The sequence below is a fragment of the Cebus imitator genome, unplaced genomic scaffold, assembly GCF_001604975.1.
Source record: "Cebus imitator isolate Cc_AM_T3 unplaced genomic scaffold, Cebus_imitator-1.0 Scaffold113, whole genome shotgun sequence".
Classification (NCBI taxonomy): domain Eukaryota; kingdom Metazoa; phylum Chordata; class Mammalia; order Primates; family Cebidae; genus Cebus; species Cebus imitator.
The window spans coordinates 7,394,775-7,412,011 of NW_016107428.1; the positions used below are offsets into that span (position 1 = coordinate 7,394,775).

The 17,237-nt window shown below is 41.2% G+C and overlaps 1 protein-coding gene and 1 pseudogene across 6 annotated transcripts in view; both read right to left on the reverse strand.

Moving 5' to 3' along the window:
- The window catches only part of ANKRD44 (ankyrin repeat domain 44), a 334,866-nt gene that overhangs the window by 35,609 nt on the left and 282,020 nt on the right, over positions 1–17,237 (reverse strand). For all 6 annotated transcript variants that reach the window (XM_017538761.2, XM_017538760.2, XM_037742095.1 and 3 more), the window contains one exon: positions 1,006–1,077. In XM_017538761.2, coding sequence (XP_017394250.1) covers positions 1,006–1,077 — 72 coding nt within the window. The remainder of the gene's footprint in view (positions 1–1,005; positions 1,078–17,237) is intronic.
- On the reverse strand, positions 3,956–16,282 carry LOC108311295 (annotated as a pseudogene).

Genomic DNA, 17,237 nt, shown 5'->3' on the forward strand with positions numbered 1-17,237 from the left:
ATCAGAACGACACTGAAGAAGTGCTTGTGTACATATGGTATAGAGTGAAATGTCATAACTACAGTTAAACAAAGAAACCCAGCCCCTTCCCATTCTTCCTGGTGTCCTGGGTTTTACAAAGCAAAGAAGCCTCCCAACACCATCTTTGTGGCCTTGAACCAAGTGCTCACAATTCAGCAGCACCAAGGGCCACATGAGCATATCGGGCAGGTGAGCTGGCTGTTGCTGGGTGTGGCTGCCAGTCAGCAGGATTCCTAGGGAGCAGCTGCTGATGGCCAGCTCTTGCTAGGTCACAATGTGAGACAGAGTGGTGGGTGCACTTCCCACCATGGTCACTCCCATGAAGAGTTTGGGGATCATCACTCTGAGCTGTTGCATTTGCCTTCAATTACTGGGATGTGGAGAGGATGCTTTACTGGTGATAAAATAACTCTTCTTCCCTCCCCTCCCAGATCTCACCCAGTACAAGAATGAGAGCCTCAGGCTTCCTTCGACACCCTATTTTCAAGTCCAGGCAGAAGGTCACAGCTGCAGCTCTGCATGTGTTCATCTTGCTCTCGTAAGTTTATGTTTAAACATCCTGCCAGTTTTTAACTGTGGGATTCACTTAGCCATAGGTTCACTACTTGTATATTGTTATCTCTAATCAAGTCTTTTAAACTGAAGTATATCCTTTGAATTTAAAGACTTAAACTTTATAACAAGAATTTATTAGGAATACTGTGGTAAGAGCTCTAGGTGCATTATCTCTTTTCATTTGCCCTCATTTTACAGATGGGGAAACTGAGGCTCAAGACAGGGAAGTCATGTCTGAGATCACCAGCAGATGAAGCCGAGACTAGAAGGTGAGGCGGTCTCTCTCCACAGCCTGCACCTTCAACCATGGACTACTTTCATTACCACTCATCACTGTGTTACTATGCTTACATTTTAAGAGAAGTCTAGTTTTAAGAATGCTTAGGTTCTTTGTGTAACAGATGAAGCCGCCCACGGCATCTCACTTACAGCTAAGTGGAGTGGACTCTTGGTAGCACCAGAATCTGATTCTTCAAATCCACTGTTTGTTCTCTCCAAAAGCTGTGGAGACAAAAAGCAAACAACAGTACTTGAGTCCAAATCTTGCAAAATGTTGGCATAAATGAGAAAACAGGTTTCAGAAACTTGGGAAGTTATGTAATTTATCAGTAATATAAAAATCTGATATAACATATCTAAAACAATATCCTAACAGAATATTTAAACTTCTAGATCACCTCAGCACTTGAATTCAGAAAAATAATTCATGTTATAGCCATGTTCTCTTAGCAAATCGATAATAACGTAAAAAAAAAAAAGACCCAGTATTAATGCTATTATCAGACACACATTTACTGCAGATAGTGTGGATAGTGTTGAAAAAGATAAGCTCCTGCTCTCATGAAGCTTACATTTTAGAAAAACGAAGCATAGATAAATAAATATACACATAAGAAAACATTTGGAAGTGATTCATGCTGTAATGAGACTAAAACACAGGGATGTGATATGGAGTGACTGACAGGCTAGTTTATAGCGGATGGTGAGGCAAGGCCTTCTCCAAGGAAGAGACACTTTAAGTGAATCCTAAATAAGAAGAAGAATTAAGCCAGATAAAGGAGTGGCCGGAGAGTATTTGGGAAGAGGAAATAGTCAACGATATGCATCAAGAGAGGACAAACATGGTAAGATCAAGGAATGGAAAGACCAGTGTGACTGGGGCGTGGAGTTAGTGAGGGTGGCAGGAAATGACATTCTCACAGACCCTTGGTGGGAGAACAAATTGTTAAAACCTTTCTGGTTCCCTAGCAAGCAGACTCAGAGAGGGAAAAAACCTTCTCGGCAATTTGTGCATAGCTTTTTACTCTTGGGTTTCATTCCTAATAATCAGACGAGTGCACAATGGTACATATGTAAGAAAACTGATTCATACAACAAATACTCAGTGAATGATTACCATGTGCCCCGACACTGTTCCCTGTACTGATAATTCAATAATGAGCCAAGTACTAAAAATCCATGCACTGATATTCCTATAATAAACCAAGTATTAAAAATCTATTTTCCTATTGAGGAAGGGACATACAATAAAAGAAAGAAGTTATATAGTTTATTAGAAAGTGCAGCCAGACGTGGTGGCTCACACCTGTAATCCCAGCACTTTGGGAGGTTGAGGCGGGAGGATCACGAGGTCAAGAGATCAAGACCATCGTGGCTAACATGGTGAAACCCCGTCTCCACTAAAAATACAAAAATTAGCTGGGTGTGGTGGTGCGTGCCTGTAATCCCAGCTACTTAGGAGGCTGAGGCAGAAGAATCGCTTGAACCAAGGAGTTGGAGGTTGCAGCGGAGCCAAGATCGTGCCACTGCACTCCAGCCTGGCAACAGAGCAAGACTCGTCAAGCAAGCAAGCAAGCAAGCACGCAAGAGCAAGGTGCTATGGCAGAGAAGGAAGGTTCAAAGAGCTCGAGGGGAGATTAGTTTGTCACTTTATATAGGATGATTAGGGAAAGCCCCACTGAGCAGGTGATGGCCAAATAAAGTCTTAAGGGAGATGAGGGAGCCTTGTGAATATCTGGGAGAGGAGCATTCTAAGCAGAGGGGTCAGGAGCTGCCAAGACGCTTACAGACAGGTGTGCTTATAAGGAGGCTGGAGCCACGTGAGCGAGGGTGAGAATGGCAGGACAGAAATCAGAGAGATGGTGGCTGTGGGGGTGGGTGTCAAAGAGAGCCTTGTGGGTTGTTGTCAGAATTTTGACTTTTATCCCGAGTGAGGTGGAAATTCAGTGGAGTGTTCTGAGCAGAGGAGGGACATGATCTGTTAGGCTCTAAGGAGACAAAGGTGGGAGCACAGAGACCATTTAGGAGTTGGGGCAATAGTCCAAGAGAAAATAACAGTGGCTTGGACCAGCAAGAAGCAGTGGAGATGGGAGAAACAGTTGGATTGTGGATATTTTTGAAGGTAAAATCAATGAAGATAAGATAAAGAGAGAAGACAAGGATGACGCCAAGTTTTTGTCCTAAGCAAATGGAAGGATAAAGGTACCATGACCTGAGATGAAGGCTGTGAGTGGGATATATTAGTGGAAATGAGCAGAAGTTCAGTTTTAGACCTGTGAAGTTTGAGATGTTTATAAAGCATCTAAAAGTACAACTTGGCAGGTGTCGTGGCTCATGTCTATAATCCCAGCACTTTGGGAGACTTGACGTGGGAGAATCACTTGAGCTCAGGAGTTCCAGACCAGGCTGGGCAAGATGGCGAAGCCCCGTCTTTACAAAAAATACAAAAATTAACCAAGTATGGCAGTGCACGCCCGTAGTCCCAGCTTCTGAGGTGGACGGATGGCTTGAGTCCAGAAGGTGGAGGTTTCAGTGAGCTGAGATTGTACCACTGCATTCTGGCCTGGGCAACAGAGCCAGAGCCTGTCTTAATGAAAAAATACATCTTATCCAGAAAGTTGCTGGATACATGGGTTTGGAGTTCAGGGTATTTAAAGCCATAAGATTGGATGAGATGAACAAAGGAGTACACAAAGAAGAGAGGGGGTCCCAGGACTAAGAGGCACCCACCTCTAAGAGATGAAGAGATGAGGAGGAACCAATAGGAAGACTCAGAGTGAGCAGGGGAGCTAAAAGGAAAACAAGGAGAGCATGAGGTTCTGGAACCAAGTAAAGAAGGTGTTTTATGAAGAGAATGAGCAGTCACGTCAAGTGTCATGACAGATCAAGGAAAATAAGGCCTGAGAAGTTTTTTTTTTTTTTAAAGAGACAGGGTCTCACTCTGTCACCCAGGCTGGAGCGCAGTGGTATGATATCGGCCCACTGCAGCTTCAACCTCCCAGGCCCAAGGGATTCTCCCACTCTGCCTCCCGAGTAACTGGGACTAATACCTGGCTAATTTAAAAAAAAAAAATTTTTTTTTTTTAGAGAGAGGGTTTCACTAAGTTGCTCAGGCTGGTCTCAAACTCTTGCACGCAAGCAATCCTGCCACACTGGCCTCCCAAATTGCTGAGATTACACAGGTGTAAGCCAGGCCTGAGAACTGATCTCTGAGTTTAACAAGAGGCCTAAGAACTGTCTACTGTGATCACTGAGATTAGCAACATGAGGACTGAGAACTGACCATTGTGTTTAGCAAAACAGAGGGGGCTATTAGTGACTCTGATAAGAGCCATTTATTAAGACATTGTTTATGTGAAAAAACAGAAAAAATAATAACTGGCAATAGTAATATGTTAAATAAATTATAGTGGTATATATTACCCTTCCAGATAAATTGTTCCCCTTTATCTTGCTTTGAAACTCTTTTTTATTTTTTTAAATAGAGACAGGGTCTCACTCTGCCACCCTGGCTGGAGTGTGGTGGTGTGAGCATAGCTCATTGCAGCCTTGAACTCCTGGGCTCAAGCAATCCTCCCACCTTAGCCTCCGGAGTAGCTGGGACTACAGGCACAAGTCACAATATGCCTGACCCTTGAAGCTTTTCTTTCTATAGTGACACATCCAAAAGGAATACAAGTCCAGTATCCAAAGCCTTGATGTGAGCTATGATGGTCATCAATATCCAACTCCAGCTTCCTGACTGGGGGTCCTGGACTGCCCTACACTACAGAGGCTGGACAGCTAAACATCACATTTCCTAGATTCCCTTGAGCTAGAGCTCCAGATTTGATTTCAGCTCTGCCAGTTAGATGCCTAAACTTTTCTTTTTCTTCACTGCCTCTTTGATCAGGTCCTTATTAAAAATAAGGTATCCAAAATTATTTGATCTTTATGGAATAAACATTTAAAAGCTTATGCAGCAGGATTATTTTCCTCTGTGGTGGCTTTCTTTTCTGCTGGCTTCTTTTAAGCTGCTGTTTTCTTGGTAGCTGCTGCCTTTTTCCCACCAGAGGTTTCTGCTGCTTCTTAACACCAATAGCCTTTTTTTTCTATCTTTCCTACCACAGGCTTCTTCCTGCAACCCCCTTCTCACCTGATTAAGCCTCTAGTGCTACTGCTGGTGCTGCTGCTGCTACCTTATCCCCCAGAGTTTGTGATTCTTACCCTGGCAAAGAATGGTATCCTGATATATGGTGTTTGCATATGGGTTTAACTTCAACATGATATTCAGATTTTTCAGTGGGTTCTTTCGGACTCTGCAATGAATCTGCTTGCCTGCTGCTTGAAGGGCTCTTTGGATCTCTAGGCTTTACAAGATTTTGCTAACGTCTGTATTGCTCATCTTGTGCATGGAAAGATTATAGTTACTCTTGAGGGAAGCAGCTTTATGCCTAGTGCCACACAATTCATCTAACTTCCAGAAAGCACTTTCAGTCCAGTGCACATCCTACATGCCCACCAGGAGCAGGTTTCAAAATGCTCAGTTTGCTTACATTAAGCAGAGTAATTCCAGGGATGTTTCTGAAGTGCTTCATGAAACCATTATCCTCATTAGAGATGATGCAGGGTATCCTGTGTCAGATACGATGATGGGTTCTAATTTTGTCCTTGCCAGCTCTTACTTGCTGAGAGGCATAGACCTTTTTGATGTCATTCCAGGTTTTAAGTTTCTTATGAAGCAAAACAGCCTACTGGTTCTTCTTGTAGCCTTCAACCACCAAAGGAAGTTCAGGAATTTCCTCAATATAATGACTTTTAGACACGACCAGCATTGGTAAGGCTGAGGCAGCCACAATAGAGCAAATAGCATATCATTTTTGGGTTGCATTCTTTCTACAGTGCCAGTGGCGTCAGGTTTTTGTTGGTGCAAACAAACAGCCTTCACAACCCATATTTCCAAAACCACCCTAGCCAGAACGGTGAGTCCCATGACCTCAGACTCTGGGTATCAGGGCCACAGCTCTGTCAGTACCCTAAAACTTCTCTTCCTGCCATGCCATGTGCTCATTCTCTGAAAGCAGTAGACTCCAAAAAGGGAGAGTTCTCTGGCAAAAATGTCATTTTGCCTGCTGTGTTCAAGCTTCCCTTTGAACCAGATATTGTGAACTTTGTTCACACCAACTTGTACAAAAACAACAAACAGCCCTACACTCCCATGAATTAGCAGGTCATGAGAACAGTGCATGGCCTTTAGAAGACAGAGGTGAGGCAGAGAAAATCTGTGATTTCCAATGGCGAGCATAGTCATGAAGACTTTGTCTTTTAGTTCTGGTATATAGGCCATGAGTTTAGTGAGGATACAGATGCCAGACACAGGGATGCAGGATGTTCATTTTTTTTTTTGGCAGTATGAATCAAGCCAAAAAATTGTGTGACTCTTGAGGCAATATTAGTGGGGGTGACGAGACTGTCCCCAAACATAAGCTAGGGTGAAGTGTCTACGGAATCCGTCATTCCAGTGGCTGATTTCTGATTCTTTATCTTCCTGATCATGGGACAGAGGCAGCCCCCGACAGTCCAGTTCATCAGTTCAGGCTTATTTCTGGAGGCCTACCTACAGGCCACTCTTCTAGATCTTCCAATAATCTTGCAAACACTGATTTTTAAAAATCAAACTTTTTTTGCTTAAAATAACAAGTGATTTCTGAGTCTTGCAAATGAATCCTGACTGATTCAAAGAGTAATACAAGTGGGTTTTTTAAATTATTTTTTTTTATTTTTGTAGAGATAGGATCTCACTATGTTGCCCAGGCTGGTCTCAAACTCTGGGGTCAAGCAATTCTTCTGCGTGAGCCTCCCAAAGTGCTGGGATTACAAGTGTGAGCCACCATACCCAGCTTATAATATTAATACAAGTTTGTATAGATGTTTTCCTAATGGGGATGGAGAAGGGGAAATTATAGCACCCAAAACACAACTTCCTAAAAATCTACTTTACCCATTTTTCTCCCTGTAAGTCCCAAGCTTATCAAGCGGAAAACACATTTTAAAGCCATAGTGCTGAAAGACACTATTTTCATTTTTTTAAAAAAGCTGGCCAGGTGAGTAGCTTATGCCTATAATCCCAACCCTTTGGGAGGCTGAAGCAGGTCAGGAGATTGAGATCAGGTTAGGAGATCGAGACCATCCTGGCCAACATGGTGAAACCCTGTCTCTACTAAAACACAAAAAATTAGCCAGGCATGGTGATGTGCAACTGTAGTCCCAGCTACTTGGGAGGCTGAGGCAGGGGAATCGCTTGAACCCGGGAGGCAGAGGTTGCAGTGAGCTGAGACCGCACCATTGCACTCCAGCCTGGGTGACAGAGCAAAACTCTGTCTCAAATTTAAAAAAAAAAAAAAATGCCGCATTGACATGACTATAAATACAGGAAGATAAAAAGTCTAGATATAGAAATATATACCTTAAAAGATTTAACACAATATCCTAAAAGTAATGTTATAGAAGATTTTTATTTTCTTTGTTATATTTCCAGTGAATGTGTGTTGTTCTGTTTGTGTGTGTGTTTTGTTTTAAGAGACGGGGTCTTGCTACATTGCCTAGGCTAGAGTGTAGAGCGTAAGTGCAACAATAGCACAATAGAGCCCCAAACTCCTGGGCTAAAGCAATCCTCTTGCCTCAGCCTCCTGGGTAGCTAGAACTACGGGGCATACCACTACACCCAGCTATGTATTGTTTTGTAATCAGAAAAACACTAAAGCAATTTCTATTTAGAAAAATTAACCTTTCATTTAATTTAATAATGTCCATAGACTCTTAAATAGATTCAGAACTCCTTTCTAGTCAATACCTGTGGAACAAAATGCTATGATGTTAGGATTTTTTTTGGTAAATCAAATAACAATGTAAAAATTACCATCTAAAAGCATGCAATTTCAAATTTGCAAATAATACAATACATATAATTATATTGGAATTATGAGATACTTTGTGTTTGTTTCTTATTAGTATGAAAATAGAATCTGGAAATTAAATAATCTAGTATCTTAGAATAATGAGAATAAATTTGATTTTAACTTCAAAGCAAATAACTTTAAAACCAATCTCTGTTACATAGTTAAAATAAAAGTAGCCCCAACTGCTTGATAAGGCTAGAAAACAGCTGTTCTTTGCTTTGTTTTGCAATATTATCACCTGCAAGACTTCCTGGAATTGACAGTGTGTACCAACCCCAAATCCTGTCCTAGAATAAACTTTTAGTCAAAGGAACACAGAATCATTTCCCCCACTATCACAAATATGACAAACAGGGACTAGAAGACAATATACTATGACATTTTTGAGAGTGTTCCAGAACAATAGTTGTAAACCAGGTCATCATCAGAAGAGACATGATCGTGATCAGATTCTTGATTTACATCCACTGGCTGCAGAGTGGAAAATGAACTACAGTGACGCTGGGGGTGGGTACTGCTATCCTAGAAGAAGGAGGTGTGTTAGGACATTTCAACTGTGGTATTTCTAAATTGTGAATTAATAAGTCAGTGAGAACCCATGGTGGCCTGAACTACAGAAGAGGTTATAGAAATGGAAATGCCACTCTTTTATTCATTAATTCAATAATTATTTACTGATCCCTGTGCCAGGCACTGAGATTACGGCTCTAATGTGGTCCCTAAATAGAGCTTAGAGATATAGAGCTTATAGTTTAGAAGGTGGAATGGACACAACTCATTGACTGAACATTGGAGGGTGGGGAAAGAGGAGAGTCAAGGATGACTCTAAATTTTCTATCTTTAGTAATGGAGTGAATGCCTTCTTCATAAGAAACAAAGGGAAGAAGCAAGATCAATGTAGAGAGAGACGCATTGAGTTTTGGTTTTAATGCTGCTGGGACATTCAAGGGGAGGTGTCTAGTGGACAGCTGGATATAAGGTGTCAGGCTTTAGAAGAGAGATCTGGGGTGGTCATGGATTTGGGAATCATCACCAATGGCTGATGCATGAAGCCTCCACAGTAAATGAGGCCACTGAGAGTGAATGTCTAATGAGAGATGGGAAAAGACCTAAGATATAACCCTTAGGAACCTCAACTAATTGTAACCTTCTTGTAAGAATACTCCCATTTAATATATCTTCATGGTTATCATCAACATTTACAAAATCCATGCATTCACATGCTAGTTTTCATGCTGAACTACATTCATAAATCCAATGTGCATATCCAGTATGTCGCCATGGACTTCTATTGACACAATAAAATTTGCACTCATTCCAAGGACTGACTTGGTCCTCTGCCTTAAAAAAAAAAAACCTATTAAAATGTCTACCTGAATAATAAGACCTTCATCCGGACTACCTAATCTTATTTTTTATCATCTCCAAACCCCCCAAATTGCTTTTCTCAACTGATTAATCATTCACAAAGCTTCTACGTAGAGTCCAGCACTGCTTGACCCCACTTCTTCCCCATACTCCCCCACCAACATCTGTTTGCCAGGACTCTATTTGGGTGAAAATAATCACATTTGAGGTTGACATCTCAAACTCAAACTTCTACTGAGAAGTGAAGATGGGTGCCTGAAGAGAATATGAAGAAAAAGAAGGTGGTACAACCATGCAAGCCAACTTTTCAGCTGTCTTATCTGCAAAACGTGAACTCTCTGGTTCACTTGGGGGAATGGCTGAGATGCACAGTGGAGTCTTTAGTCCATTAATATTATTGCATTTGAAATTACAATAATCCATAGGGCAGTTTCTCAGTCTGGAGGCATTTCCACAGGATTGGAGGACTCACACAAACAGCATCTCAATGCTTTGGATTTAAAAGCAGCAAAAGCAATAGAAGGTTAAATTTAAGCATCTTCTACAAAGTGAATCTGTGATAAGAAAATCAAGAACAAATAGGAACTCAGTGGTAAGCCAACTGGCTGCTGAGTTAACAAAACAGTAATCTTATCATCCAAATTTGTGAGGGAACACATAAATACAACATTTGAGCTGGAAACCCAAGCTTTATAAATAGCATAGATTTTGACAGACTATGTAAAAACATGGCAGGGAAAAATCCAGGGGCCCCAAGAGAACTCAAGTGAGTCTATACCAGTTTTAAAATGTAAGAAAATAGAAAGTATGACTCAGGCTGCAAAAAGAGAAAAGTCTAGCTGGTGTGTCTGAGGTAAGCCTGTCTCTCGTTGCTTCTGGTGAGACTCTAAACTATACACTGGTTTCCACAAATTAGGAGGGATGGGAGAAGCTAGAAAACCAATCAGAAAATATCCATGGGAACCACATAAAGGAGGTTCTCTGATGAGAGGTTAAAAATGTATTTCTTTATCTTTTAGCAGTGAAGACTGAGAGGACATTTATGGATCTTCAAGTCTGTGAAGGGGTGGAAGCAGACCAGAGCCCCTGGAAAGTTGGCACCTCTGTCACTAATTCTCTTTCACATTCTGCTTATCTATGCTGAAGAATGAAAAGCTGTTCAGGCAACCTCAGGGCCACTTCTGAGTCAACTGTGCAGCCAGTGCTGGTCAGGCTATGACCTGGCCTTGGCTCAGCCCAGAACTGGGGGCTGGGTCTGCAGAAGTTCCAGACCACCAGCCTGTGTCAATACCCTCCCTTCAGAGGATCCCAGGGGCCTGGTTTGAGCTTGGGAGATCCTGTAGGTCTTTTGATCTCAGATGTGCCAAACCATGCTGGACCCCTATGGAACCCTCTGATCTTATTGCATATCCACAAAGAACCTCAGGCTCAGCCCCAAATAAACTCTCAAATCCAAGGGGCATATCTGTAGCAGCAGTGACCATCTCTTTTTCATGATTCCACTCACATCCTTCACAGCTATTAGAAGAAGCTGTGTTGCCTGAAATTGTTAACAATTACCAGAAACTCAGTAGTTTCTAGAAATGTATGAATCAAATCTAATTTAATTTGTCTCTCCCCACTCCAATTCCATAAGCAAGGAACCATTAACTTTCTATAGTTGTGTGAGTCAAGATGTATGCAACTTTATTTATTTAGAGACAGAGTCTCGCTCTGTTGCCCAGACTGGAGTGGAGTGGCACTATCTCAGCTCACTGCAACCTCCACCTCCGGGTTCAAGTGATTCTCCTGCCTCAGCCTCCCGAGTAGCTGGGATTACAGGCACCCACCACCATGCCTGGCTAATTTTTGTATTTTTAGTAGAGACAGGGTTTCACCATGTTGGTCAGGCTGGTCTTGAACTCCTAACCTCAAATGATCCATCCATCTCAGCCTCCCAAAGTGCTGGGATTACAAGTGGTCTATGCAACCTTAAAAGGTGATAACACAAATTAAGGAGGGTGCTACTGAAAGCTTAGCTATGTTAAGTTTCTATTTCTTCTTAGGAGTGGATTTTGATGACTCCGCTTATCTCTCCCCTCCAGGAAATCATCAGTTCCTGGTGATTTCCTTGCCAATTAAAAGGCAGAAGAGCCTGTAGTATGTGTAAGGAAAGTCTAATGAAATCCATGGTAAAGATAGATCTGAATGCAACATGAAAAATGCATGGCATTTAAAACTACCTTGGAAGAGCCGTAAAAATGTTCATATACTTTTGACCTAGTGACCCTACTTCAGAGGCTCTATCCTGATAAAGTTTTAAGCCCAAAGCTATTTAATAATCAAACAGTATGAACAACCTAAATTGCAGAATGGCTAAGTTACGGTTGATCTAATGATTAAATATTATTTAGCCATTAAAAATGTTTACCAAGAGTTTTTAATGGCATTGGGAAAGGATTATGTCATGATATGTTATGAAAAAAATCAGCATGCAAGATTACACATTCAATGTTACCTAACAGATGTAAAAAATAAAATACATGGATAAGGAAACTTGAAGGAAATACACCAAAACATTCACATGAGTGGAGGTGGTGAAACTATGGGTGTTTTAATTTCTTGTTTCTGCTTTTTTACATATTCTAAATTTCTGTAACAAATAAACATTACTAAAGAATAAGATAAATTTCTACTGAAAAGTGAAATGGTTGAATCAGATGATTTCCAAGGTCCCTTTAGCTGTATTCTACACCATATCCATAAAAATGTAAGGGGTTGATGTTTTTATGACTAGTATAGCTTATTAAAGCAATAATACCATTCTGGCCAGTATTACTGTTAGTTGAGTGCATTACTTCATGGCCATTAAACTGCAAATTCCTTAGAGGCAGGGACTACCCATACTATGTAGTAGGGATTCAATAAATGTTTATAGAACTGAATTTAAATTTGGCAAGTAAATGAGACAGCATTAGTGGAATTAATTATAGGGTGATAACACATTTGCTGGCTTGCTTTGACACTGCAGAATTACCAAAAACATTGCAGGTTATCTTATATTTTGGATAGATTTTCCCTTTATAAAAACAATTTGAAACTGGATGCAGTGGCTCATGCCTATAATCTCAGCACTTTGAGAGGCCAGTGTGGGAGAATCACTTGAGCCCATGAGTTTGAGACCAGTCTCGGCAACATAGTGTTGTCTGTAAAAACAACAAAAAAAACCACAATTAGCCAAATACGGTGGTCGTGCCTATAGTCCCAGCTACTCAGGAGGCTGAGGTGGGAGGATGACTTGAGCCCAGGAGGTTGAAGCTGCAGAGAACCATGATCACACCACTGTACTCCAGCCTAGGCAACAAGGTGAGACCTTGTCTTAAAAAAAAAAAAATTGAATGAATAGTCATTGCTACATTTTAAAAACCAGGGGTTTGAGATTGGGAGCAGGGATGAGTAGGCAGAGCACAAAAGACTTAGAGCAGTGAACACCCTCTGAATGATACTATGATGATGAATACCTGGCATTATACATTTTTCCAAACCCACAGAATGTATAACACCAAGAGCGGCCCTTGAGATAAACTCTGGGACTTTGAGTGATTATGATGTGTCACTGTAGGTCTGTCACTTGTAATGAATGTACTCTCTGGTAGAGGATGATGACAATCAGGGAAGCTGTGCCTGGGATGGGAGGGAAGCAGGGAGTATATGGAAAATTTCTGAGATGGAGTCTCACTCTGTTGCCAGGCTGGAGTGTACTGGCGTGATCTCGGCTCACTGCAACCTCCCCCTCCCAGGTTCAAGCGATTCTCCTGCCTCAGCCTCCCAAGTAGCTGGGACTACAGGTGCATGCCACCACGCCCAGCTAATTTTTGTATTTTTAATAGAGATGGGGTTTCACCATATTGGCCAGGATGGTCTCGATCTCTTGACCTTGTGATCTGCCTGTCTCAGCCTCCCAATGAGCTGGGATTACAGGCACCACCACACCTGGCCCCTCTGAGCCTTCTTCTTTTCAATTTTGCTGTAAACCTAAAACTGCCCTTAAAAAAATAAAATTCTTATAAAAACAAAAACACCAACCAGCCAATCAGCAAAACAAGCAAACAAATAAACAAACCTGACCTTTCACAGAACATGAGTAACTGAAAAATGCTCTAGGGTAAGTATGACTTTCTAAACCATAATGTCAGTTTACTGCTACAAGGTGATAAAATCACTTATCATGAGGTGACCCTTGGGTTGTCCACATTTCAGGGGTCATAAGCAAGGAAAGAAGATTAAACAAAATTAAATTTTTATATAATTGACGGACCAATACTATGAAAAAGGCGAGATACCAGTAAAAGAATTCCAAACATGTTTCCTGGTTGTAAAATACCTAAATCAGTCCGGAAAAGGCCAGATCATGTGTTTCTGAAATAATAAGACAGTGTTATTCCTTTCATCTCGCCATAGCTGTTCCAGATGAGAAACAGTATTAAGATTAACGCATGTAAAATAAAGCCACTATCATTAGGGATAAGGCATGATGGTTACTGAAAACATAAGGAGTGATCCAAGGCTGGAAGAAACCAAAAGTGATTACAGAGGCAATAAGAGTTTTAACTTACTGGAAAGCATTGCAAAAAATTGCTGCAGAAGCCATTCCAAATGTGAAAAAAAAATAATCAAAGTGTTCCCATATTATTTTGGAGGTCCCACAGCAGCTTTGGGTTAAAATGATTTAAGTAGTGGGAGAATTCTCAAATTCAATTTTTCTCAAGCAAAATAAAAATATAAAATTACTCTCTCTGGGTTAAACAGAATCATACTTCACCTTAATAAAGAAATATTCTGTCTGGTGACAATATTTTCCTATAACTGAATTTGGTTTTATTCTTTTGTGTGGGTAGTGAACCAAAAGAGGGAAGGAAGGTTTATGTCTTGGAGATAGGATAGAGGAGAAAGACAGCTGGAAAAGGTGCCAGAGAAAATCTGAGGGAACAGCCACAAGCACATTCCAGAAGCACCAACCTCAGATACAAGGTGAATGCCTTGGTTGCTGATACCAGCAAAATACACCTTGGATGTACCCTTAGTACATCTGCTTGGATATGATTATGAGTGCTGCAAGTTCATTTGGATCTGACAGTAATTGTTGCAAGGAAATTTCAGTACGACGAGACACTTTGGCTATTCCCTTGATATTCATGTTACGGGAGCTGGGTTAGACCATACCTACTTCTGAATTTTGCAGAGTATACAATATATCCAGCAGTAAGTTGGATATATTGTATTCTATCAGTAGAACAGGTACCTGATTTTCTTACACGCTTTTTTTCTTTTTGGATTCCCACATTCCATGTGTGTGGCGGTGAGTGTGTGTGTGTGTGTGTGTGTGTGTGTGAGAGAGAGAGAGAGAGAGAGAAGAGGCAGGGGATAGGAGGACAAAAATGAAAGGTCTGTGTTAATCAGCCATTATTATCACATCACTATATCACTCATGGGTAGCATAAGTATAGGATGCAAGAGAGTAAGAAGGGTAAATATCAAGAGGTTATTGATAGATTCCCCATTGGTAAGAAAAAATAATCCTAAACTTGTTAAAATAGGCAAAGACAATAATTTCACATCCTTTCAAAAGCATTGTTTAACAGGCCCACCCAGGCCGGGTGCGGTGGCTCCGCCTGTAATCCCAGCACTTTGGGAGTCCGAGACAGGTAGATCATGGGATCAAAAGTTCGAGACCAGCCTGGCCAACATAGTGAAACCCCATCTCCACTAAAAATACAAAAATTAGCTAGGTGTGGTGGCATGCGCCTGTAGTCCCAGCTACAGGGGAGGCTGAGGCACGAGAATCACTTGAACCCGGGAGGCAGAGGTTGCAGTAAGGTGAGATTGCACCACTGACTCTAGCCTGGGTGATAGAGCGAGACTCCATCTTAAAAACCAAAAAACAGGCCCACCCAACAATTAATTTTTTTAGTATAATGTTAATTAAGGGCAATTTTTCTGTGAAAATTACATGTTAACTTGTAGATTTGTTTCCAGTGGGGGTAAGACTTTTTTCTTTCTTTTCTTTCTCTCTCTCTCTCCCTCTCTCTCCCTCTCTCTCTCTCTCTCCTTTTCTTTCTTTCTTTCGAGACAGACTCTCACTCTGTCTCCCAGACTGGAGTGCAGTGGCACCATCTCAGCTCACTGCAACCTCTGCCTCCCAGGCTCCAGTGATTATCCTGCCTCAGCCTCCTGAGTAGCTAGGACTACAGGTGTGTACCACCATGCCCAGTTGATATTTATATTTTGAGTACAGCCGAGGTTTCACCATGTTGGCTAGGCTGGACTCAAACTCCTGGCCTCAAGTGACCTGCCCTCCTTGGCCTCTCAAGGTGCTGGAATTACAGACATGAGACACTGTGTCCGGCCTGTTTTCAGCAGAGATAAAAGTTTTACTGTCTGGTAAGAAAAAAAATAAAATAAAAATAAAAAATAAAAAGCTTCAGAGGTCATAGGTTATTGTCCTGTAGGATATGAACCAGTTTTGTACCTAACCTAGTAATCTCATTCTACTATTACTGTATTAAAGTGTCTACATGCTCTGTTCCTCGGGTGCTCCTTGGAAAAGCATTAGCATCTTACTGAGATTTTTCAAAAAATCTTTAACATGTTACTCTTCTCTTATTATGACAGTCACATTTTTAATTTTTTGAGAAGTATACTTTTACACCACTCATCAGCTCTAATGCTAACAAAAGCCCTCAAACATCTTACTATCCTTTGGAAAAGCCTATGAAAAGTCTCCTCCCTCAGTACTGTCCCACAATTAACTCTTTTCATAAAAACATTGAGAGAATTTAACAAGGTGCCTTTCACTCCTTCCAAAGACACTTGTTGGACAAGAGACAGGGGAGACAGAGCTATGATGTCCCAAGAGTCGAAAATCAATCCCACTGCATTTCCAATGAACTCTTTTTAGGGTCCGAGACTGAGAAATCATGGGCTCCTCTCACCTCTTCAAGGGCGTACTTTATCCCGAAGCTCATGGTAATAGACAGGATTTTCATATGGGCTACCTCTCCCAGTTCCCTTGGTTTGTTCCCACAGTAGCCGGTAACACAGGCTCCCTCTTCCTGGGGATCCGTCTCTCTCTCTCTGGGCATATCCTACAGGCCTTGCCTCAAGCATCAGCCACAGGTCTTCAAGCTACCTCAAGACTGTATGGCCAGCACTTGTTCATTTTTCTCCTTGGAACCAACAGGAATTATGTAATGCCAACAATTGCCTGTCTTCTCTCCCCATTCTAAGAGAAGAGGTCTGCCTTTAGAGTGTTGAGTTCATTCAGTACACTTCAGTGGGAATTTACAATGTATCTTCCTGTCTCTTTTTCTGGCCTCCTTCTTCCTCAGAATTTTTAGCAGAACTACAAGGAACCTTACCCCTGCAGGATACCTATAGGTCTTAGGTCTCAGATCACCTGCAGCCCAAGGCAGATCCCTCTCTCCTCCATCTTCCCTCTCTTCAAAAATCAATCTCATCACAGAAGAAAATGAAATACACAATAAAGAACAGATTATTTACAATGGAAAGCAAGAGTACATGAATCTAATCTAAGCTAAACATGATAATTCAAAGAATTTTCTCCAAAGTTTATTCAATTTCATTTCATTAAATCAGGTTTTCATTTAGGTAAGGTCTCTATTGTGCCACGGCTTTTTTATTGGTACATTAATGAGGAAAACATAAGAAAAATATGGTTTAGATTTTAAGAAGATAAAACCTATACAAAAATCACAATATGACATTATTTTCTTTTAATGTAATAAAACTATGATACTCCAAAGCCTGATTTTAATTAAAAAAAAACTGTTCCTACTTTGAGTCTTTCCATTGTGGGGTCCACCTTAGCCACACACTCTCCTCCTAATAATTACGCCTCTTTTTATTTGAAGGGGTTGCTGGTAGCCAGCTTGCAGGCTTGCCTTTGGCAAATCTAGCCTTCTAGATTCACTTTCCGTGAGGTGTTAGATCATATCCCAGTCCCTCTCCTGTTACCTTGTCCTTTGACTATTATCGAATAGGAAATATCTACCATTTCCTTCACAAGTGGCCAACATT